The 24,581-nt window shown below is 45.2% G+C and overlaps 1 protein-coding gene across 1 annotated transcript in view; it reads left to right on the forward strand.

Annotated features, from left to right (window-relative positions):
* The window catches only part of Spats2l (spermatogenesis associated serine rich 2 like), a 176,814-nt gene that overhangs the window by 43,072 nt on the left and 109,161 nt on the right, over window positions 1–24,581 (forward strand). Inside the window, exon 3 of the mRNA XM_051153842.1 lies at window positions 14,211–14,282. Within this exon, the coding sequence (XP_051009799.1) occupies window positions 14,245–14,282 (38 nt within the window). The 5' untranslated portion in view covers window positions 14,211–14,244. The remainder of the gene's footprint in view (window positions 1–14,210; window positions 14,283–24,581) is intronic.

The following is a 24,581-nucleotide window of genomic DNA, read 5'->3' on the forward strand; positions in this document are numbered from 1 at the left end:
CCTGTTTCCTAAAACGGTTGGGCCAGTTCTCAGCTATTTTCCAGCTTCCGTTTTTCTAGTTTCTCTCGTACCCAGTAGGCTCTGAAAGGAAGCAGAGACCCACACAGCATTGCCCCACCAGAGTAATACCCTGGGCGGAGTGTGGGTGGTTATTTGTTTGTTCGTTTGTTTGTTTGTTTACATGCTTGCTTGTTTATGAATGCTAGCGATCTTGGCCTTCAGCAGCAGCGGAGAAAATGGGTAAACGAAATCCCCGCTCTGATGTGCAGGGAGTCATCAGTGTGAATCACGCCATATGCTCAGGCTTTGCCTAGAGCCTTCGGGAAAAAAATAAATGCATCATCTCAGGTTTTGTGTTATCACCAAGAATTAACCTCACAGCATGGTTTGTGATCATACTTGTGAAAGTGCTTTGAAAACGAAGCGTACCGCTATGTGGCCCAAGGGTGGAAATCAGGGGCCTTTCCTCTGGAGCCCAGCGCTTGCAGATGGGAGCAGCAAGCATCCTTGTTAGTGTTTGTGTTTTCAGAGTCACTAACTGGCGACAGGAAGCTGTCCTCCAAGTGTTCTTCACACTAGAAATAAATGTTTGCTAGGTGAGTAGACATACTGTATGGGGGTTGTTGTGGCTCTAGCCACATGTTTGTAGTAAAAAATCATTCAAAGTAAACAAACAAACAAAAAAAAAACCTCTTCAAAAGCCTAAGGATTAAAATTAAACAAATTTGCACATTTTTCCAAGAACTAAATTTTTTTTCATGAAAAATAAAAATATACTAACTTGTCAGTAACTTTCCCCCAGCACCTGATATATTTTGTTACCATTACGTTATTCCTGGTGTTCTGACTTGTGTAATTGTTACCAGAGGGATTCATCTGATACAGTATTCAGAGTTGATGACTGATTTACATAGCCTTAGGCTGTGAAGGATGGGGCAGTAAAAATTTTATATTTGCCTCTCCCCCTGCAGTAAGGGATTATTGATCGAGTCTCTATTTTGAGGCAATGTCGATTCCACCTTGAGCTGGCATTGCTAACAATAATGAGTATGGCAGTGACGTCGACTTCAGTGTGAGCTGTTCTTTTCTTCATTAGCTTCTGGCTATCTTTCGGGTAGGTTTGGTTATAAATCCCCGGCCTCTTGGCACCGTTCTTAAGAATGTCAAAACTCCATTTGCCACTTCAGGTCCGTCATATCGACCTAGTTCTTCTGTGTTGCCTTTTAATGAATCCTGGCCAGGCTCTGTATCCTCCACAGTCATGTTTTTAGAAAATATATTTGCATTTACTTTATGTATATGAATGTTTTGCCTGTGTGTATGTACATGCACCATGTGCGTGCCTGATGCCCATAGATACCAGGAGAGGGAGTCAGGTCCCCTGGAACTGGGATTACAGACACTTGAGAGTGCCAGTGAGCGTGCTGGGGACTGAACCTGCCTGCTGCAACAGCAGCCGTGTTCTTACCACTACGTCGTCTCTCCAGCCCCCTTTACAGTCTATTTGATCATCTTCCTACCTTAAGCAATTTCCCGTCTCAGTGTACACCTCGATCTTGTGTGTATGTGCTGGAAGAAAGAACCAGAGATTACTAAAGGGCTCTTCGGTCCCGCCTCTTGTGCACGTTCTGCTCCGGGACAAAGTCTCCTGGTTTAGAACTGAGCAAGGCACTTGCTTCATTGTGTTCTGAGTTTGTTTTCTTGCTTGAGCAACCTGACGATTTAAGGACTATCGAGAGACATACACAGAAAGACCTAAAGTGAGTTTTACAGACTCTCTATAAAATAAAATAGAAAACATTTTGGTTTTTGAGACCACCGTATGCCCAGCAAAAGCTAACAGGTAAAGGGGTCGGGTAGGGGCCAAAGGGCTAAGGAGTATTTTCTTCTTTGTTTTAATCTCCACACACTCTAGACAGATCTGTCTCTGGCCTTGTGCACAGGCATCTCAGGATGGGCTTGTGAATCTCCTACTTTTTTTTAAAAAAAGAGCCTTTGGTTTTAAATAGCCGGAATTAATGGTGGACACCCTTAGCCTCTTTCTCCTGCTTCCCTCCCCGCCGTTCCCCCCCCCCACCCTCTGTCCCCCATGAGTCCTTTTCCCACCACCCCCTTGGCAAGGAAAGCATTCTTTTTTCATTTTTGAGACAAGTTTTCTCTGTGTCGTCTTGGCTATCATGGACTCACTCTGTACACCAGGCTGGCCTTGAACTCACACCAATCTACTTGCCTCTGCCTCCCTCAGTGCTGGGATTCCAGGCGTGTGCCACCATTGCCCAGCTGAAGGATAGCAAGTGTAATTTCTCGCCATCTGTGTAGGAGCAGCCAGCTGCAGGCTGACTCAGTGCTGGCACCCCGGAATTCAGGGCTTGTCTCCCCAGACCATCCCTCTCCTGTTCTGCAGCCTGGTGGGTCAGGGCAGCAGAAAAAGATAAAGGGCAGTGAATCCCTCAAGGTACTGATAAGTGCTACGTTCCAGGTGGATTCACAGCATAAAACCCTGAGTTGGGGGGGAGGGGGTGGCAGATGAGACCATGGGGGAGGGGTGGACGCACAAAGATACACAAACACAGCCATCTGAAGCACCCTCCCCAGTGTTCTCAAAGCCACGTCTAATTGCAGTTGCTAGCAAGAGGCTCTGCGTTCTGTGCAAGGTTCTTTAGAACTTGGGGCATTCTTGTTCCCAGGATGCCCTGCCTGGTATGCTCAGCCCCACTGGCTGTACAATCCCAGCTGGCCCCTGTCAGCTCCCTTCCTGATCAAAGTACCGAGGATTTTTCCAAATGTCTTGATTCCAGACTTTTCAACCTAGGGGGAGCAAAGGCATGGGGATGGAACGTCTAGTCTGGAAACCACATCTGAGAACGGCTGTGGAAAAGGAAACTTGGCCCCCGTTTAAACCTTGTCCAAGCAGCAAAATTACTCCATTGAGATGCCGGCTCTTGATTGCACAGCTCAAAAGGAGGGCCCTCGTCTGTGCTCCAACGCATGTATTTGGTGAATCGTCAGGGCGCTGCTGTTGCCGTCTGCTAATCAAGGACCAGAACCAGCCCCCACACATCTGCCTCTCTCTCCTGTTGCTTGATATGAAAAAAGAAAATCCTCAGCTCTTAAAATGAAGTCATTACCACTATCGCAAACAGCAAGAACAAAGGGATGTGGGCCCCCGCATAGTTCCGCCCCCATAAACCTTTCTCTACCTTCAACCCACAGCAGATGTGATAGCCTCCTAATTTTCAGATTTTAAATATAACCATGTTTACATTCCCACATCACCTCTTAAAGAAAGAAATCTGCCTCAATTAGCTTATCCCTTGAAGGAAAAAGATGGCGGCAGGAGCGGGGGTGGGGGTGTGGGGTGGGGGGAACCTGCAGATACTGTGTATTCAGACCCATCCCTATTGTCTTTGAGAACTAAATACACAGTTAACTATTGAACAATGACTACTGCAAAGACTGAGGATTAGTTCTAAAACAAAAATAGTCACCATTACTGAGGGGAGCCATTACTGCAAGGAGCTCACTTCACAAAGCCCTCGGAAAAGAAATCCAGTCCATAGTCTCACATCATGTCCCTGGAAACTACAGTTTCTTGGTGTCAGTAGAGGCTTAGATGAAATTAAAACACTAGCCTGGGCGGGGGTGGGGGCGTGTTTTGAGAGCAGTTTCTTTAGAAGGCATTTTGGAGCTGACCTAAGCGTCACTAATCATGGGCAATTATTTGCCTATGTCCATACTTTTGACAATGTGAATCATTAGCTCAGACCTTGCCTTACACCCCGTGGAGAACAGATGCATTGGCTAAACAAGAAAGAGTTCCTGTGCAAGTTCTGTGCCTGGTGGGAAAGCATTGTCGGTGTCTCCTGCTTTTGTACAATGGGGTGACTTTGACCTTTGCCTACATTCCTTGATGGAGTCTTGATGGGTAATTACACATGTAATTGTTGCTGGTAAAGAATTCGGAGATGCTTCGTCCAACTCTGAAGCCGTCACCAGAACTAAGACTGATGACTGCCAAGGGCTCTTGTTACTAGGCCGTCCTCATGCTCGCATGAGGACACATAGTTTTTGCTTCTGACTGCGTTTTAAAGTGCTTTCTGGGTATCCACACGAAAATACTTTCGGTTCAAGAGAAACCAGCCACAAGAGTGTTAGTTCTTTGCTGTAACTGAATAAACCAGCTTCCAGCAACAAAGGCACACCTTTGACGTCTTCGCCGGGGTTGTGTTTCATAGCTAAACATGACATTTAGGAAATGTCAGCTGTGAGTGACTTTTTAAAGAATTGCTGTAAAGTCTGGTTGGATATTTCTACGATCTCCACCGACTTACAAGAGCTTGACTAACAAGTTTTTCCATAGACATACTAAGAGGCTGTCCCTCCTCCTCTCCTCCCTCCCTCCTCTCCCTCTCCTCCTCCCTCTTCCTTCTCACCTCTCCTCCTCCCCTCCTCCCCCTCTCCCTCCTCCCCCTCTCCCTCCTCCCCTCTCCCTCCTCCCCTCTCCCTCCTCCCCTCTCCCTCCTCTCCCTCCTCCCCTCTCCCTCCTCTCCCTCCTCCCGTCTCTCCCTCCTCCCCCTCTTCTCTCCCTCCCTCCCTCTCTTCCCTCCCCTCCTCCCTCCTCTCCCTCTCCCATCTCCTCCTCTCCCTCCTCCCCTCTCCCTCCTCCCCTCTCCCTCCTCCCCCTCTCCTTCTCTCCTCTCCCTCTCCCACCTCCTCCTCTCCCTCCTCCCCTCTCCCTCCTCCCCCTCTCCTTCTCTCCTCTCCCTCTCTCCCACCTCCTCCTCTCCTTCTCTCCTTCTCTTCCTCCTTCCTCTCTTCCCTCCTCCCCCTCCTCCCTCCTCTCCCCTCTCCCACCTCCTCCCGCCTCCGCCCTCTCTCCCTCATCCCCACCTCCCGCCGCCCTCCCTCCTCCCCTCTCCTTCTCTTCTCTCCCTCTCTCCCACCTCCTCCTCCTCTCCCTCCTCCCCCTCCTTCCTCTTCCCCCTCTCCCTTGCAGGTGTTCCTTTCATCTTTCCTTTCCATGTTTCCACTTCTCACTGTGGGAGCTCTTCAGTGCCAGCCTGTGAGCACAGCTGTGGAAACCCTCTTGGGGAAAGTCAGGCCTTCTTGGAAAACTATGGATTCTAAGGTTAAGAAACATCAGTGGGAAGTAGACATGGGTAGGGGGCGACTCCAGGAATAGGTCCTAAATAGGACCAGGTATGGACTACCAGGATTTTTTTTCTAATATATTATGATTCCTTTGGACTTAAAAAATAACTTTTTATAAAAGTTGGGTGTTTATGAAAGAGAAAAAGAAAAAAAATCCCCTTTCATTGAAGTGGTCACATGAATTAAGACATGCTAGAGACCACAGTGCACACAGACACATGTGTGTCTACAAATCAGTTCATATGTTCAGCAGTTTCTATTCCATTGTTTATAAAAGATGTGCACACAAGCATTTGGCCTTTATAGTTGCTTTACAAATGATGAGACCAGGACTCAGAGACTTGAAACATTCAAGTTGCTAAAAGCAAGGCTGGGAGCTCCAGGTTTCGATTCCGAACTGTGTTCTGTCTCCATTCTGTACAGCACGGTGGCCCACTGTGCCTTCTTATACAGAGAAGCAAACCGATGACTGACAAAGAGACTAACTCGGGGACGCTCGGGCCATCTCCAACGTTAATATTCGGCTATTTTCTAAGATCCTTGTATCTGGAAGGTTGGAAATTAGAGGAGTCTTAGGCAGAGTTGTTTCTTTGCCTCCAATAACTTTAGACTGAGATTATTGTGTGTGCCTTTACAACACACTAAAGCATGCCTAATGAGATTGTACATCTTAGAGCTGGGGAGATGGCTCAGTGGTTAATACTTATTGTGCAAACACGAGGAGCTGAATTTGAGTCCCAGGCACCCACATAAGAGCTGAATATAGTTGTGCGTGCCTGTGAATCCAGCATGAGAGGGTTGTGGCAGGAAGGCTGATACTGGCAGATCGTGGGAGCTCCCCAGCCAGCCAGCGGAGCCAAGGCAGTGAGCTTCAGGCTCAATGATTCAAGGCAACATGGTGGTAAGTGGTAGAGGAGAGCACCCACTGTCCTTTTCTCGCTTCCAAATGTGTGTGACTGGGAAAACCACGCTCACACATGAAGATGCATATATACCACACATGTCATATCACACACACACACACACACACACTCACACACACACACACACACACACACACACACACACACATTCCAATTTTATATTTCTATTTATGGACCTAAGCCCACACTAACCGTGTATTTATGCCTGTGATTTTGAATGACTCACCCAGTGTATTCTTGGCATGTGAGCATTTTTTTATCTATCATATTTTATTGGTATTCCATACCAGAAAGCAAAGCTCATTAAATATTTTAAATATTTGCATGTGGTAGCCTTTTCTGATGAAAGCCTAGATAGCATAGCTCTGAAAGTGATAAACAACAGCAAAGCCCATCATGTAAGCACATTACATTTAGGTCTATTTAAGGAGTAATAATGATGCTGCATAGATTGGTCCCACTGCCAGTGAATGAACAATGGGGACATCATAACAGATGAGCCAGCACCATCTGAGGCAGAAAAGACTCTCGTTTTGCGTAAATCCACAAGTAAAAATGGTTTCAAGAAAAAAAAAAAGTGTTAAGAATTATGTTTAGCTTAGAAGAAAGGGGGAAAAACAAGTGATCATGAACACTACTTTTTTTTTTCCACCCCCAAAGTATAGAAACAGTTTCTATTCTCTGATGCTGTGATGTCATGCTCTGAATGAGACACAGTGAAGGAAATGGAATCATACAAATGAATGAAAATTTTGTTATCAACTGGCTTAATAGCAAATAAAACTCTGAAGACTGCTTGATTTAAAAAAAAACTCATGAAGCCTTACTAATCGTGGAATTATCATTCTGTAGGATATAGAAGAATTTTGTTATGATAAAACCTGTTGTATCATCTCCATCTTCACAGACGCCAAAGTTCATGAGTTTCATCTTACTTTGGGTTGGGCTTTTCTCGGGCATGTACGTGTCCATCTGAGCTGCCTCTGCAGAGACCACTGCAGTCCAAATGGTGCTTCTCAGGCAGTAGAGTTGGTTCAAGCCATGGTTCGGCTGTCGTCTCTCGCATACCTGGCTGGCTGAGGGAGTAAAACCGAACTCACCTTGTCGATAAATGCTGCCCTGCCGCCACGTGAACACTGGCTGAAGTTGGAGGCTTGGGCTCTCGGCTCCACCTGGCATTGTCTCTGGAGACAGACAGGAGTTATGAAGACCGATGACTTCTGCCTTGGGGTGGGAGTGGGGCGGGACAGGACGGGAACGTAGTGAAGAAAAAGTAATTCAATAACTCAGGTGATTTTTTTTTTTTGTTATCCTTGTTAAATGCCCGTTTTCTCAGTCTAAACAAGAGTTGAAAATCCAGCCCAAACCAAATTCCCCCTTTCTACACTTCAGTTCTTCCTGGCCATGTGTTAAAGCACAGGTGCACTTTTTTTTTTAATGTAGCGAGAACAAAAAAGCTATTCTCATTTCACATTGACTGGATATAGCGACTAGATGTAGATCAGTTTGCATTCAAGTAGACTCTGTGAAACGGCGGCGCTGGGTTTCGAAGTCGCTGCGGGTGTGTCAAAGCATGAGTGTGCGTGTCCTAGTATGTCAGAGATGTTATTCTGAGCGATAGCAAGGTTGGTTAGTTTGTAGCTGACAGCACCCAAACATACACAGAGTTGTTTACGCACCAAGACAAGGACAACCCCGGCCCCATGTGGAGCAGTGTTGCTGTCATTGTCAAGCACTCCCGCCACAGCCAGGTTCTGAACACCTCGTGAACCCACTAAATGAATAAACTGTGGTCTGGATTAAATAGTATCTGCCTCAGAGGAAAGCAGTAGCAATAGCCAGGAGACCAGATGGCAGGTGTATTTTCTGCAGAACTCTATTTGGAAAGTGAGATTTGTGCAACTTTTGGTCATTTCTTACCGTCTTAGGAGTCCATTTTCAAAATAAGCCGTTGAAGAATCTAGCACACAGCCTTCAAAAATGGAAGTGCCCAGGCGCAGGCCCACCGTGCACCTGTGCACAGAATCAACCTCTGATAGAAAGGCCCAGATTTCCTCTTCCCTCAGCACCATTATGGCCTAATTCTCTTTCCCATCTCATCTTTCCCCCATTCAACTTACCCCACAGATAAACCTCAGAACTGAAAATACCATGAAGGTCACATGTAGAGAAAATCTGGCTGAACCAGCCCACAGATTTACTACTGGTGTCTATCAGTATCTAAATATTGATTAGAATATTTGCTTATACTCAGAAACCCAGTGCATCTTCACAGCGCGTGCGTGCGAACACACACACACACATACACACACACACACATACACACACACACACACACACACAAAGAGAATTACCCACTCTCCTTTCAAGGCAGAACAGCCTTGAAATTGCTTCTTTCAGCAAACCTTGAAGATGTACCCTGTCTTCTATACTAATGACTCAGTCTTTGGACAACAGGACAAACTCCAAGCTTTTAAGTGGAAGCAAAGAAATACCAGCTCATACTGGGATTACTTACCATAGAAAACCAGCATAGAAACCTCCAGAAATCACTTAGGATTATGATGTGTGCCAACAGCAGGGTCATCTGGCAACTGAGATAGCATCTTTCTTCGTATGTTGCTGGCAAGGCCGTGCTGTGTTCTTCCCAGCAGAGTCCCACTTTCACACTGTCTTCTTCACTCATTGCTTTATCTGGCAGACTTTCGAGACACTCTAGCCAAACCCAAATCTTTCTGTCCACAATGCATATTGCTTTCAATCTGATCTTCATAAAATATTGACATGACTTTGTTTTTAACTTTAAATGTCCAGTGACTCCCTGTTGTCCCATAGCAAACCAAATCCAGATTTCTGTGTCTCAATTTCATGTTATGGGATGGAACCAACTCCCACTCTCTTCCAATCGCTGGCTTTGTTTCCTCCTATTCTACAGCATGTTAGTGCCCACACAGTGTGATGGAAACCAAGGTCTACCCCACCTCTATTCATAAGTCTGCTCTTGAACAAGGTGTTTCACAATGAGTCCACTGAGACACACACACACACACGCACACGCACACACACACACACTTTGCTTTTAGCTCTGTAAGTCCTACCTATTCAACTGCTATTGAGTCCCACATTCTAGTCACTTGACAGTACACAGCCAGCAAGGGACTCAAGGCATGACATGGCCCGATGCCCGTTCTAAGCCTCTCTGGACTAATCCAGGCCAGCACATTTATAGTCTGGACCAGTGGCCTCCAGGATGGATGGTAATAAAACCACGAGGCTGCCTCAAGAACACGCCGTCACTTATACTGGTGTTCTTCATGTCCTTCTATTTCTATTTGACTAGTTCTATAAAGTGTAACATTTCATACTAAAATATATATTTGGCATTTATAAATAACATGTACATAGTGGGGCCTCTATTCTGTGTGTTTAATCAACTGTGGATCAAAAATATCCAGAAAAGAAAGCCTGCTGAAATTGTATAGATTTTTTTTTCTTCTGGTCATTAGTCTATAAATAATACACTGTATCAATTTTCTACATGGCATTTATGTTTGTTAGGCGGCATAGCTGATCTAGATGATTTAATGTAAACTAGAAATTCTGTAGGTTATATTCAAATACCGTGTCATTTTATATATGGAACTTGAGGTCCCATGGATTGTGGTGTCCTGGAATGACTATCTTACTGAATATATTGAAAAAATCTCTCTCTCTCTCTCTCTCTCTCTCTCTCTCTCTCTCTCTCTCTCTCTCTCCTTCCTCCCTCCTCTCTCCCTTCCTCCCTCTCTTCCTCTCTCCCTCCCTCCCTCTGTCCCCTCCTGTGTGTATACCCTGTGCAAGCACTATAATTCACAGAGTGACTGATCAAAACCCTCAGAGCCTCAGTGTCAGACAGTTTCCCTGGAGTTCCAGGGAGTCAGCAAACCACTCACCTACATCCATTGATTCCCTCATTCAAAAATTACTTAGTCATGTCCCACAGCGTGGAGATGAAGAAAGCAGGCTAGAGGAGACCAAACCTTGCCTTTGTATCTGGTTTACTAGAAGGCATGCCTTCAGAGCAGGAGTCACTAGGATTCCTCCCCAGAGGGAGACACAAGCAACAAATGTCTTTTCCTCCTCCTAGGTCCCCCAACTCCACAAAAATTCCTTCTTGGGAACCAACGAGTTGATTGAGCTTTCTTACAGAACACAGGTGAGGGGTTTCTTACAAGGGTGTAGGTGCACCTCCCCTAAAATGCCACAACTACAAATCCCAGACGGGATGAGGGCTTAGCAGTAGGATCATGTGAGCGGGGTCTCCTCCCCAGTCTTCCAAAGCCTACAGACATACTGTAGCCATTTCCCCCAGGCCCTGTGCTGTTAAGGTTGAGTTGGTTACATATACCAGTATGTGGCCAGATACTCAGGTCTTGTGACTCCTCATTCTGTCCTATCAAGCCCAGCTGAGGTATTCTCTTGCAAGGTGGCTCGGCTGAATCCCAAAGATGGTGGCAGTTGCATGGTTCGGAGGACAGTCATACACAACACAGGGCCAGGAAGATTTGCAAATCCTTTACCCTTGCGTTGGGAAGCAGAGTCATGGACAAAGGGGGCCACCCCTGTTTCTACTTCTTTTGTCCCTAACCAGATTCAGAGTCTGTACCCCCGAACTACCTTAAGGCCAAGAACAAGAGATACAGGCTTTACAGGAAAAGTGAAAGGAGACGTGGTGGAGCCTGCTTGGCTTCTCCTTTCAAATGCAGCTATGAAATAAGAGAGAAAAACCGGGTAGCAGGGGCTCAGCAGTGTTCCAGTGATATGGCTTCTTCCCCAATAAGTAATCCTGCACTGCTTAGCTTTTAATGTGTTCTTATACTGTGTTTCAAATGTACCTGCCCCAAACAAATGACACTGTTTCTCTTCTCAAAAGAACTAACAGGCTGCACAAAACCCAGTGTTGGGATCAACAGACCCTGTGTCCAGTGAAGATGTATCTATTCTGAGGCTCCTGCTACTTAATGTCCCACACCGTATGTGTGTGTGTGTGTGTGTGTGTGTGTGTGTGTGTGTGTGCGCGCGCGCGCGTACATGCACACATATATGCATGCCCATGTACACTTTGGTCTGTATGCCTGTCTGTCTTTAACATGACATAGCTGTTAACCATATCTGAACACACACTCTGAAGCCTCTCCCTGCCAACATGCACACACCTACACACATACATGTAGCTAGCATTCCTACCAGGCTTTACAGACTCTGGCACACGGTAGAGCTGACATGGCCACATGAAACAAAATGGAGAGAAACAGAGTCAGTGGAGGGAAAGAGGAACAGTGACAAGAAGAGAAGGGTGAGGGGGTAGGGGGGTGAGAGGTGGGGGAAGACATTGGAAGCACATTTTAACCCAAGATGCTCAGGTCCCTGCAGGAAAAGTCTTTCCTTCAGGTCACTCGCCCTCTCAGGGAAGAATTCTAATATTGTGGAAAATGAAAATGTATCCAGTTACAAAGTATCTACAGAGAAAGACCCAGTAACTAAAGTGCTGAAAGATGACTGCAAGGAACTCTTACCCACATTGTCCTTCCTTTCCATAGATGGTGGTTCATCGCCACCCTTTGTCGGGAATAATAATCTTAAGCTCGCAGCTCGCAACTAGTTGTATGACCCAGCGAGCCAGTCCCATGCCACCACAAGCTTGTCGAGGGATATGCATTTCTCTATATTGTCTCTGATTTTCATGCCCCACTTTATGCGTGGAAATTAAATACAGGAAGTATTTAATGTTTTCCTTGGGCTTCAATATATTTATCCCCAAAATTCAGCTTTTTAAAAGATTGTAATGGCAATTAAAAAAAATCAGTCCCTTGCATTTGCACATAAGCTCTTCCAAGTGTCAAGATGTGTGTATATACAGACCTCGAGGGCATCTTTTCTAATCCAAAGGCTCACAGTTGATGGAAATCCAGGGAGGCTGGCGTGGGAATTATTGGAGTTAAATATTGCTGGGGTTATTGATTTGGTTGCTATAACAGAAGACCAGTAGCAGTGGCCTAAAAACAAGTGAATCATTCTCTCTATGGTGTAATAGGCCAGGCGCTGTGCTGGGGGGAAGTCCCGTGATGATGCTGAGCAGACAAGTTCTTCTGTCAGCTGGTGCTCTCACTTCCTGGCTTCCATTTCAGGATCTTGCCTCACATCACTGCAGGCGAGGACCTAAAGGAAGTGGGATGCCCTTCCTTCTAAAGGTGCCTGGAATCCTGCAGATCATCTCCGCTCACTCGCCCTTGGCCGGAACATGCCGCCTGCCCTGTGGAGCTGCGAGGGTGCTGGGAACTATAGTTTTGACCCGCGTGATGCTTTCTAGCTGTTGACAAGTGAAATCAGATTCCGTTCCATGGAGAAAAAGAAAGAGCAAGAGGGAGAGGAGGAGGTGTGGGGGGGTGGCGTTGAGGAGGGACAAAGACGTTGGAAGTGCATCATAGGTCAAGAAGCCAGGTCTCCGGATAGAAGGCAAGAATAGATATCGGGACAACAGTTCACTCTGCCTCCAGCTTTGCTGGCCAGAGCTGTGAAGCATGCTCTGACCCTGGGTTCAGCGAGGGGACTTGTAAATAGAAGAGAAATGCCTTAGGATCTAAAGTAGAAAACTCTTCTGTGTAGTAAGAGCATGCCATTGCAAATTTGTGCATCTCGGGTCTCCATACTTGAGACAAGATAACCTCTTTCCCACTTTAAAAAAAAAAAAAAGGAGCTGGGGGAAATAGCTTAGTCTACTTGGAAAGTGCTTGAGTGCAAGACTGAGGATCTGAGTGCAACCCCGATGTGAAAAATCACACAAGGTGGTGTGTGCCTGTCATCCTAGGGATAGGGACATGGAGACAGGGGCTTCCTGGGGCTCACTGTGAAGCCAGCCTAGCCTAGTTAGTGTGCCCCAGGTCCCAGCGAAAGACTGTCTTAAATCAAGAAACGCATTTAAAAAAAAAAAAAAGAAAAGAAAAGAAAGAAAGAAAAAGAATGGCTCTTGAGAGTCAAAGCCCGAGGTTGACCTCTGACCTCAACACATTGGCACATTTGTACACACACATGGGTTGAGGGAGGGGCCGCGGGCGGGAGAAGCATCATTCTTATGGCCACTTATTGCCAATGTATAGTTGAATAAAAATACATTTCCCAGGTGACGTTTTTAGACTTACTAAGTTCTGCTTAAAACCAAGGTCACCTCTTCACATGTGATCCTAGGCCACACTGACCTTGCTGCCCTTTGGCCCAGATCCTCCTCTGAGTCTTGGCTCCACTTCTGTGAAAGGGACAGTAGAGTAGACTTGAGGCCTGTGATGACCACAATTAAGCTTTCAGTGCTGGTGAAGGAGAAACTTGTGGTTAAAACAAAACAAAACAAAAGTGCTGCTGCTGCTGCTAATGCCATATTGTAAAATGCGCGTCTCTTTAAGAGTGTCTGCTCCAGGAACATAACTGTAAACGGACGCTCTGCTCACAGTGCCATACAAACTCCATCTGGGACCTGCATGTGTTTACTTGATTAGCCAAGCGCGTTTCCTTGTTAGTGTCCGGATTCATCCTTTTCAATTATTACTCCGCTTTTCATCTCACCCTGACAAGACCAACCTGGATTTTGACAGCCAGGCTGATTTTTATCTATTTAAGCTGCTGGAAGCAAAAATCTGGTTTTGCCCCCTTACTTTCATTATTACGAAAAGCAATAAAGGCAGGATGGAATTAGATCAAGGATATCTATGATTTTTGCTAAAAACAAAAAGCAAGCATATAGTGCTGGGCATGGTGGCGCACGCCTTTAATCCCAGCACTCGGGAGACAGAGGCGGGTGGATCGCTGTGAGTTCGAGGCCAGCTTGGTCTACAAAGTGAGTCTAGGACAGCCAGGACTATTACACAGAGAAACCCTGTCTCGGGGTGGGGGGTGGGGTGGGGGGGGGAAGCAAGCACATACATCCATCTGTGTATCGGGTTAATTTCAGTATCTAAGAGGTATTGATAGTTACATGTATGAGTGTGATTCTGAGCTGGTCTTTTACTGCATGCCCAAATGCTGGCATTTTGACCACTGCAGGGCTAATCTATTGGTGGCTGCTCACATGAGTTGAGTGGTTAACGCAGACCTTTTCTTCCCCAGGTTCTGTGGTCAGAGCTGAAAGCCCTGCAAGTACATGGCGGGAACCCAGGAAATCGGAGCTTCGGCAAGCAAGTAAACAGCCCCTGCTCGCTTTGGTGTCACTGTCCCATTCAGATAAATTATGTGTTCTGAACAGGGATGAGAACTGGTTGGTGGGGAGTAGAAAACTCAGCAGGTGTGATTAAGGTCGGAGAGAGATGTGACAACAGAAGGATGGGCAGAGACAAGAAGCGATGGGCTTGTAGAAGAGAGATGGACGCACAAGCTAAGGGGAGGAGCCAGGTGACATCTGGAACCCAGTATCGCTATGGAGTCAGTTCTTCAAAGCTTTAGGGAGGGAGTTGTGCACTTCTGGCCCCTAGAACTGAGACTTTTTTTGCACCAAGTTTATAGTGATTTGTTACAACATTCCCAGGAAACACACATACTCAGTTCTCTTTCCTGTTCTGTGCGACCAGAATGACCCGCGTCACCAGCTGGTTGTGCACACTAGGTAGACCAGCTCACGGCAGTGCTGGCAGAGGGAGCAAGGTGCCCTACCTGCAAGGTCTGAACATGCACATGCTCACTCCACAGTTGGGTTGCTGGTTGCGTCTGTGCCATCTCTTATATTGGCCTTGACCCTTTAAAGGGACTTCGCAGATCTCCCCTCAAATTCATCTTCTATTGATGTTGTAATTCAGCTTTCAGAATACACTTTTCTAGAAAGTTCTCTCTGATGCCTTCCGTGCACTTTTGTAGATCCTTTCTCAAAGTAACTTTTCCCTCTATTCTTGGAGAAGTTTCTGGCCACTTGTTTGGGGGTATGTGGAGAGCTTGAGGAGGGGTGCTCCCACAGAGGTGTGAGTGTTAGCCTCCCAGAGCCCAGGTAAGGGAGGGGAGGCTGCCCTCCCAGGGCAGGACCTGCCTGGCTAGGAAGAATAAACTTAGTGACTTTTTCTTTTAATTAACGGGAAGGTTTTATGTGAGTGTATGTGACTCAGAAAAATCTCTGACAAGGCCACACATCAGAGCTCCACATCCAGTGACTTGCCTGTTGTGGTTAGTGGTGTCTTTGGAGCAGGGTCTGAGGCAGATGAGCTGAAGGTCACAATACTGTCTTGCACTTTGCTGGGCCATAGTTATACAACTTCAGGAAGTGAAGGCAGCACGACGGGCTTTCCACTACCTGAGCGCTAAGGCCATGTGGGTTTACGCGTCATCTTCCAATCCCCGAGTCCCTGTTGAGCAGCGGTAGATAGGAACAGCCCTCTCCTCAGCCAAGGAACAAGGGCTCATGGAAGGTGGTACCACTGCAGGCCGGGCTGGAGCAGCAGTGCAGCACTGTGTGGCGCTGCTGCCAGTCAGCGGCTTATGCAGGACCTTTGCATTCAAACCTGGTGTCCAACAGTCCTCCACACACTGGGCTCCCTGAGCTCAGAAATGACTAGATTGTACAGCAGTAAGAGCTGACACAATTTGAATATGGATGCTAGAGCAAACAGAAACCTTATTTGTTAGTCTTAGAGAATTAATTTCTTTTCACGGACCATGTTTTTCTTTGTTCCCTTGTCCTACTCACTGGCAAAGTCAAGGCCCACCCAGCTTAGATCTAACAGCCACTTGGAACCTTCCCTGGGCCTCCTAGGCTCGGCTATCTGCACCTTGAATCAGAGTGCTCTGGATCAGGGCCCAGGGGGGTCTGCTCAAACTATTGCACTAACCAAGGACAATACAAGTAGTAAACATCGAACCCCTACTCTGATCTACCCAATGGACAGGACATTCTCCACAGTTATGTGGAGAGCAGGGACTGACTCTGACATGAACTCTGGTGCCCCATATTTGGCCACCTCCCCTTGGTAGAGAGGCCTAATGGCACTCAGAGAAAGAATAAGCAGGCTACCAAGATAAGACTTGATAGCCTATGACCACATAGTGAGGAGGAGGTCCCCCTCAGTCATAGACCTAGGGGAGGAGAATAGGGTGAAAACGGGAGGGAGGGAGGGAGGGAGGAACGGGAGGTTACAAATGATGGGATACCTGAATAAATTAAATGAAAAAAAGAAAAAGAAAAACAACCCCCTCAAAAAAAACAAACAAACAAACAAACAAAAAAACACTGCGCTTCCTCCATAACAGCCCAGTGGGTTCTTGCCCCCGCCTGGGAATCCTCACCAACATTCCTGAAGGTCCATAGTGCATTCCTTTTTCTCCATCTAGTTCTTAGCACTGGCTTGCCTATGGGAAGACATTTAGTGAAATCTTCCTGAGCCAGTGGCTCAAGAGGGGAAGACAGACTCTGCTCCTGGCGCTGTCACTTTTTTGCCCTTCCTACCATGCGACTTTTAATAGGTCCCTTAACTGAGACACTTGGGGTCCACGTTTTTTTATTTGTAAAATGAAAAGTTGGGGAAGGACCACAAAAAAAAAAAAAAAACTCTTCAGGAAATACTGAAATGCTAATATTATAAATATTACAAATAACGTGTAAAATGCTAATACGGCTCATTGCCTGTCTGGGACTTATAAGTCAAAGGTCATATCCTGCAGCACTGTGCTGGGAGCACTGTGTGGATCTCATTGCTCCACCGTGAACTGATCCATTCAACCCACCTACTCATACCCATTAACGGTCAACAGACTCACACCTACTTACGTGTTTATTATTCTGTCCTTGGCCCAGGGTTTTCTTTCTTACAGGATACTCCCTACTAATAGGAGGCAGCTGAGCAAAGTAATGCATTCTGCTATGTCCACTTTTTGTATAAATGCTCATCTTTAGTATAATTTTTTTTAGCAATGAGAGCTTTTTCTATACTGAGATATTTCAGGTGATTATAATTCAATGAATGATACAAGAACAGTGTCAAATAAAAACCTGCAGGTATTGATTACCCATAAGCCTGCATTGGTAATACACAGAATTAACGATGCGGAATATTGCTGTGGAGCGAGAAGGAAGACAGTGTACTGTGAGCTCTTGACAGTAGTGAACATGTGAGTGTCCTTCTGTAAATAATACACATGGTGGCTGATAACTCCAGGGTAGAGAAGTCCGTGTCTCAAAGACTGGATTTGACTCTCACGCTTAGAGGGTGTTCCCTCTATTCGTCCTAAGACATTACCAGGAACCCGAACCTTACCAGGCTCGTGGTGATTCTCTCTAGTAAATGAGACATACTTAGTTGTTTCGCTAATACGTTATACACATAATACATTAAAGATATAATTGGCTAAGAATTCTTAAAAGGTGTAATTAATTTGTCTTAAAAAATTTGCCCTGTATTTTCTGTAAATTGTGACAAATTTAAGATTCAAAACTAAACTTTAAAAAAAATTCGTTGTTGTTGTTTTACGAGACAGGGTTTCTCTGCGTAGTCTTGAACTTGCTTTGTAGACCAGCTGACTTTGAACTCACAGGATTCTGTCTCTGCCTCCCTTGGTGCTGGGATTAGAGGTACGTGCCACCGGTGCCCAGCTTGATACTAATTTTAATTCTTAGTGCAAAGGTTTTTATTTTTAAAACATGCTGTCACCATGTTGTGCAGGCTGGCCTTGAACTCCTGGACTCGGGTGTTCCTTTTTGCTTCAGCCTCCGGAGCAGCTGGAAACGCACTCAGACATGTACTGCTATCTTATTGCAAAATCTCAATATTTGTGAAATGATAATTCTGGAAGATAAAACAGTGGTGTTCTAAACACACTCACTACAAATAAAATGTAGTCTATACGTCATTGGATGTCTTGTTGCCTAGTGCAGAATTTGTTTTTATCTTTGGACAAAACTCTGTTGGCACAGCTATTATGCTAATAAGAAGTGTGTTGGGGGCCCCCTCCCCCATCCCCTCATGATATGCTGCTTATTTAGCAGTAATCACAATGCTCTCTGACCATGCTGATTCAGCAAAGCACACTTCCGGATCAGGTGGCTGTGACCTCGTGTGGACAGAGCACATTCTGTTAATAGCACACCAAGGAAACAGTGAAGACAAATGGATTTATAGTTTTTCTGCAAACAACTTATTCTGTAATCCAATCCCAGCCAATAAAAAAAAATGATCTGATGACTCAGGTACTTGCTAGAAATGCCTTGATGAAAAGCTATACTTTCTAAGAAAACGAGATCACGGCTTTATCTTTATCTCATTGAAAATAGACAGGAGTGCATTGAGAAGGAGGTTTTGCATTTGGTTATAGGTAGATTACTAAAAGTAGGCTAAGGAAATTAAGGAAGTGTTATTCATATTTATGTGTCCTAGTCCTCAAAGGCAATTCCTTCCCGCCCCACCTCTCTCTCTGTCTGTCTGTCTGTCTGTCTGTCTCTCTCTCTCTCTCTTTCTCATTTTGCTTTATTTTGAGACTAGGTCTCCTGCAGCTCAGGCCTGCATTGAACATGGTGTGTAATGGAAGATGCCTTGAAATCATAATGGACTTGCTTCACCTGGGTGCTGGAATAACAGGGTGCAGGATGCCTGGCTGCTAATTCCTATTTTTATGCTGCATATAGAAATGCACAATTAGTGCTCACATCCTAAAAGGCAGTCATCGTATCAGTGGTCGATAGGGTGACATTACAAATCTGGATATATTCTTTCAAAATGCTCCTTATTTCAATTTTTCAAGTAAACGACTTAATGGGGTAATGAGGGATGTGAGTTATGAATACTGTGTTGCTTTGTCTATTGGCTCTGATTTTTAAATATACTATATTTAGTTTGATATTTGGAATGCATAAAAAACCTGTTGTCATTATGAAAACATTGAGAAACGTGGATTTAATGAATGTCCCTTGAAATACAAGGTCAGTTAATGGTAGAGTTTGTAATAGAGCAAAAAGAAAACACTGGACAAGTCCAGTGGGTTGTTCACAAGCAACCAGGATTCGCACCTGCCTCAGAGACGTGAGGACCCAGAAGCCAAGGGACAGAGACTTGTTGAAGTGAAAGAGAAGGAGAAATCGCAATGCCCAGAACAGCTTTTGATACTTAGCAAACACTTAATAAAGAGTTTTGAGTGGATAAATGAACTTTAGACTATCCAGCCTTATCAAGCATTGGATAATTTACTTTTTGATGTAGCATACAAAAATGACACGGACGTAATAACTCAGAGTGATGAAAGACCTAAGCTACTTGGACACCTCCTGCAAGCCTTATTCATGTTTAAATGAGAACAGGGTCCCAGGTACCAATTTGCCTCTCTGACATTTTCATCTCTGGGAAAGTAAAGGAAATGAAGGGAGCTGCTGTTTGGATCTATCTTAACCAAGAAGAGATTGGCTGGTGAAATAGAAGTCGAGGAAGTTTTATCCATTTATTCAATAAATAGGTATTGGGTGTCTGGCAGTCAGTTTAGCTTTTAGCTTCTGTGATAACCAGGAAGTAGATGATGGATGCAGCGCAGTGCACTACACAGTCCAAGTATCTCACAGACGTGGGAGATCGGCTTTTAGAGTCTAAAAGAGGCTGAGAAAGAACTAGAAACCCAGCCTCTAATATTCAGATTAGACCCTTCTGCACACGCTCCAAACTTCCTCAAAGACGTCCTGACAAATCGAGTGCTGTACAGCACATGATTACCCCGCTCCCATTCTGTTTACTGTGAAACTTGGAGCTCCAAATGGCAATGCCGCATCTATTATCAGTTTGCTATGTACAACGGAAAGCACAAGGAGCCCCCGCAGGTTACATATGTATAAAAGCAACCAAAAAAAAAAAAAAAAAAAAAAAAAGCAGTGAGCCTCTGATGACATAAGCATGGCGTCTGTTGCCAGTTATCAGAGAAGACCCACACTCTCACCCCCATGTGCACACTCCAGGTCTAACATTCTGGGATTCTTTGATGAGCAGAATTCAAACTATGATCATAGAAGAAGAAGAGGAGGAGGAGGAGGAGATATGGCTGCAAATGGCACAATATCGAAGCCAAAGTGAGCCTTTAAAGAAGTGAGAAACAAGAATAAATACCTCAGAGACAATAGCTTTCCTTAGAATATTGTCAGGAGACCTAGAGGATCCCGTGTGCCAAGATATGTAAGAAATTCTTAAAACAACAAGAGAAATGTAAAACTCTGGCAGGGAACTATCCCAGCAGGAAATGAAGTTGACAAAATAAGCCAGATATAGAAAAATGGGACGCACGTGACACCGAGCGTGTTATACATGTTTCTGCTAATGGCGTACAGTACAGTTTCTGTCGGGACTGGAATGCCGTTTCTGTTGTGTTTTCTCATCATAAGATTTTGCTTTATTGTTGTAGAGAAAAGAATCAGGAAGGGATGAGACCTCTGATGAGAAAAATAAAAGACTGAAGGCACTCTGCCACTTAGTGCTCCCATCATCTTTGCCTGTTAATGGGGCTGCTAATTTCCCACAGGCTGAGGAGGAAAAAAAAGAGTGTAAAGGAGTGGAGGTCCTCACAGCAGCTAGCGTGAGACCCTCAGTCCCTCGTCATGGACGGGAGTCCCCTGTTAAAGTGCTGACTTAGGCCTTGCATGCCAGTCACAGGTCAACTCCAGCCAGCCTTCTCGGGGAAGGGGAGGGGGGTTCAGAGGGAAATCAAAGCGAGGAGAGGGTCAGATAGAGAGAATAGAAAATCCCGTCCAGATACTAGAAATTATTATGAAGACGGAGAACACTCCAGAAACAAAGTGATTAGCATTAGACACAAAGAGAAAGTCAGACAGGACTAAGTTGTTCTCTTGTTCAGTAAAATGCCTGGAATGAGAAGCAAAGAAGGCATGCCGGGTAGGGTGCTTGTGCGAATTTTCACTGAGTTCACTCTCTCGTCTCCTCAGGATTTCGTAATGGTAGCATATGAAATGGGTAGCAATAGACTGCCAGCTGGAGTTGTGTTACCAAACCGAGAGTCAGTGTGGCTGTCGAGGATGGCCTTGGTGGGCGTGGACTTCTTTTTTATTAGTGAGGCAAGCAGTGAGCATACTAGAAGCAGTAGCAGAGGCTGTCGCCACAGCCACTTCAGTAGTGTCCTGTGTGTCCTCTCCTTTTGTCCCCACACCAGCCCTCTGCCCTTGGTGCTCCTGTGTATCCTCGCTCTCTAATGAAGTAAATCAGGACAGCCCAGTGTCCTCAAGGTTACACAGCTTCTATGTGGCAAAGTTGATTCAAGCCCAGGCTGTCCACTTAATGGTGTAAGTGACTTAAATTATATCCTTCAGTTTGTGAATGGCCAGGGTGAAATGGACAGCTAAAGTGGAAAGTTATAGATTTGATCTCCAAAAGAACCCTAATAGACTTGAGAAAAAAAATGCCAAATAAATGTGAGCCAAATATAAACCCGTGCACTTATGTTCCCCAAAATATCAACTGCACAAGGAAGGAGCCCGTGATACGAAGATTTAGGCTGTAGAATTGTGTGGCCAGTGACTAGAGTGATGTGGTTGCCAGCAAAACTCAATTTTATTTTTTTATTTTTTAAATAATATATTTTAAATAATATATTTTTAATTATATATATTTTTAAATAATATATTTATTTTATTAATATTAATAAATAAAAATATATTTTAAATAACATATTTTTAAATAATATATTTTAAATAATTCTTTGAGAGTTTCATATAACACACCTTGATTACATTCTTCCCTACACCTCCCCTCCATTTGGGGGGGGGTCTTCTTTTTTTTTTTTTTTTTTTTTTTTTTTTTAAGAAGACACGATCTTGCGGCAGATAGCCTGATCCTCAATCTCTTACAGTCTTTCTGCCTCGTCTTCTGCTGTGCCCCACCCCCACCCCCAAGCCTTCTGTGTAGGAGTTGTGTTCTAAATGGATTAGGTGGGTCTGAGCATCCCATATCCAGTTGATCTTTGCATTTTGACCAACTGTGGCTTTCTGTAAGGGTCTCTGGCTACTGCAGAAAGTAACTTCTTGGATGAGGGGTGAAGGAAGCACTTACCTAAATAGTTAGATATTAATACTGGCTTAAGATACAGCAGTGGTCCCCAGCACTCGGGAGGCAGAGGCAGGCGGATCGCTGTGAGGTCGAGGCCAGCCTGGTCTACAAAGTGAGTCCAGGATGGCCAAGGTTACACAGAGAAACCCTGTCTCGAAAAACCAAAAAAAAAAAAAGATACAGCAGTGGCAAGTTCTCCTCTACGCTCTGTGGCCTCACCAGCCAGAGGTAGTTGACTACATGTATAGTGTCGGGCATGAATTCCCTCCTCTTGCTCAGGCCCTAAGTTCAATTCAGTGGCTGTTGGTAAACCACCACCACCACCACCACTCAGGCTGTAAGTCCCACTACTGCACCTTTCAGAATATTTAAGCAACATTTTAGAAAGAATAAAGCCATAGAATGAATGGACAAGAAATAGATGAAGCCTCAGAAAGAAAGACCTACAGGTCTGATGAAAAGAAATGTACAATATTAAAAATAATTCAAGTATTTATATTTCCCTGTCCCAGCATCCTGTATTATTTGAAATGCTTCTGTACTGGAATAGAAGAAGCATACTTCAGATGAATCTGAGGTTTGGGAAGAGTGCTGGGACTTCAGAACACCTGAGGGCAGGCCTGTGGCATTGCCTAGGAAGTTGCAGAAAGGCAGTTACATCAGCCATCACCAACCGTGCACTTGCCCTGTGGTTCCTCAGGAGAGCTTGGAATCCTCTGTGGTTGCAGGTGTTGAATTAGGCCTGAATGGCCACATAATGAGGATGCTGAGGTGAGAAAGGAAGGGGTTGCTTGGTCCTTGCTACCTCCAGGATTTCATAATAGTGGACAGTAGTGAAGGATGAACCCTGAGTTAAGGATTGAAGCTGCACGGGCTTGTTGGAAAGTTGAGTCCTGGAGATGTTGGGTTGAACCACAAATCAAATCAGTGTCTGTAAAAATGTCTGTTTGACAGAAAGCTTCGTGTCCTCTGGTGACAGTTTTCTTTAGAATTGCTTCAAGTGACTGAGTCGCAAATCGTTTTCTAATGAGGCCGTAGTTTTTGAGACAGTTTTGGCTCCGCCTGTGGGCAGCCTCTTTCCACTGGCTGTCTCATATTCCAGGTGCAAACAGCATAAAGGAAGTGGTTGACAGCTGGGAGTGTGGCTCCTGCGGATGGGCTGCCTCAGACTTGGTTTTGGTTTTCATTTGAAGCTCTCACAAAACATAGCAAAGCTGGGGGGTGCGGATGATTCCGTGCCTTTATGGGAAGGTAAAGACTTCACCGGTGAAGACTGAGAAGCAGTTCCAGAGGGGACTGCCGCTGCCTCTCCTGGGATCCTGGACTCACAAGACACTTAGAGTTTTTCATCTGTGGGTGAGAATGTCCCTTTCCAGCATCTCCCTCATTTGCCCATCCAGCCCCTGCGCAACACGTTCCGTGACAGCCCAAGGGCAGCTTTGCTTACCCCGGAAGACACCGGATACAATAGCATCAGAGGTGTCAGGTCAAGGCAAGGCTGAGAAAGGGTACTGGGTTCCAGGAGAGGGTGTTAGTCCTTACCTCTTTGACTTTTTTTTTTAAAGCCAGGACATTCCATTTATGATCATAATGCTTGAAAATGCTGAGTTATCTCAATTGTAATGAACCTCCTAGATAACTGGTGGACAGTTACCCTCTTTGTACATTGAATTAAAGCAGTGGCATCAGACCATTTGGTCACCAGCACGGCAGTAATGAGGTTTAATGCTAGCTTTGCTGAAGACCAGTTCTGACCCCTGAATTTAACATGTCAGCCTTAGTTCACATCAATAAAAAAAATGGAGCTAATGGTACCTATCCTGTGAGGGGCTGTAAGGATTTAGTGAACTAGAAGTGACTGCCCAGTGTGGGGCCTGAGGCAGGATGGTCCGGCTTGTTCACTGTTGTGGTCCTAGCACAGAGAAGAGTGTTGGGTGCAGAGCATGTGACTGGTTCAAGTTCAGTGGATGAGCAAATGAGTGAAGGAAGAAATGTAAATGACCGATAATGATCAGTATTGGAAAGGCATGACAGACCTGTCAGCCAGGTGAGGTTTCTGTAGAGCAAGTGGCTGATGGTGGAGAGGTCTGAAGGGGTCTGTCAGAGCCAACTCTGTGCTTCTCCATTGTGTAGCTTTGACTTCCAGCGCTTCCAAACGCCAAGCAATAGTGAGACCTCTGTGTATCGTTGTAGCCTTTCCTTGGTCCCTGCTCTGTTTTCAATGGTGAGGTTTAAAATGGCCTCACCCGAGTACCTGGTGGCACTCAGAGGAAGGATAGCAGGCTACCAAGAAGAGTCTTGATACCCTATGAGCATATAAAGGGGGAGGAAGTCCCCCTCAGTCACAGTCATAGGGGAGGGGAGTAAGGGGAAAATGGGAGGGAGGGAGAAATGGGAGGATACAAGGGATGGGATAACAATTGAGATGTAATATGAATAAATTAATAAAAAATTAAAACAAAACAAAAAATAAAAC

The sequence above is a fragment of the Acomys russatus genome, chromosome 12 (assembly GCF_903995435.1).
Source record: "Acomys russatus chromosome 12, mAcoRus1.1, whole genome shotgun sequence".
In the NCBI taxonomy this organism is placed as follows: Eukaryota; Metazoa; Chordata; class Mammalia; order Rodentia; family Muridae; genus Acomys; species Acomys russatus.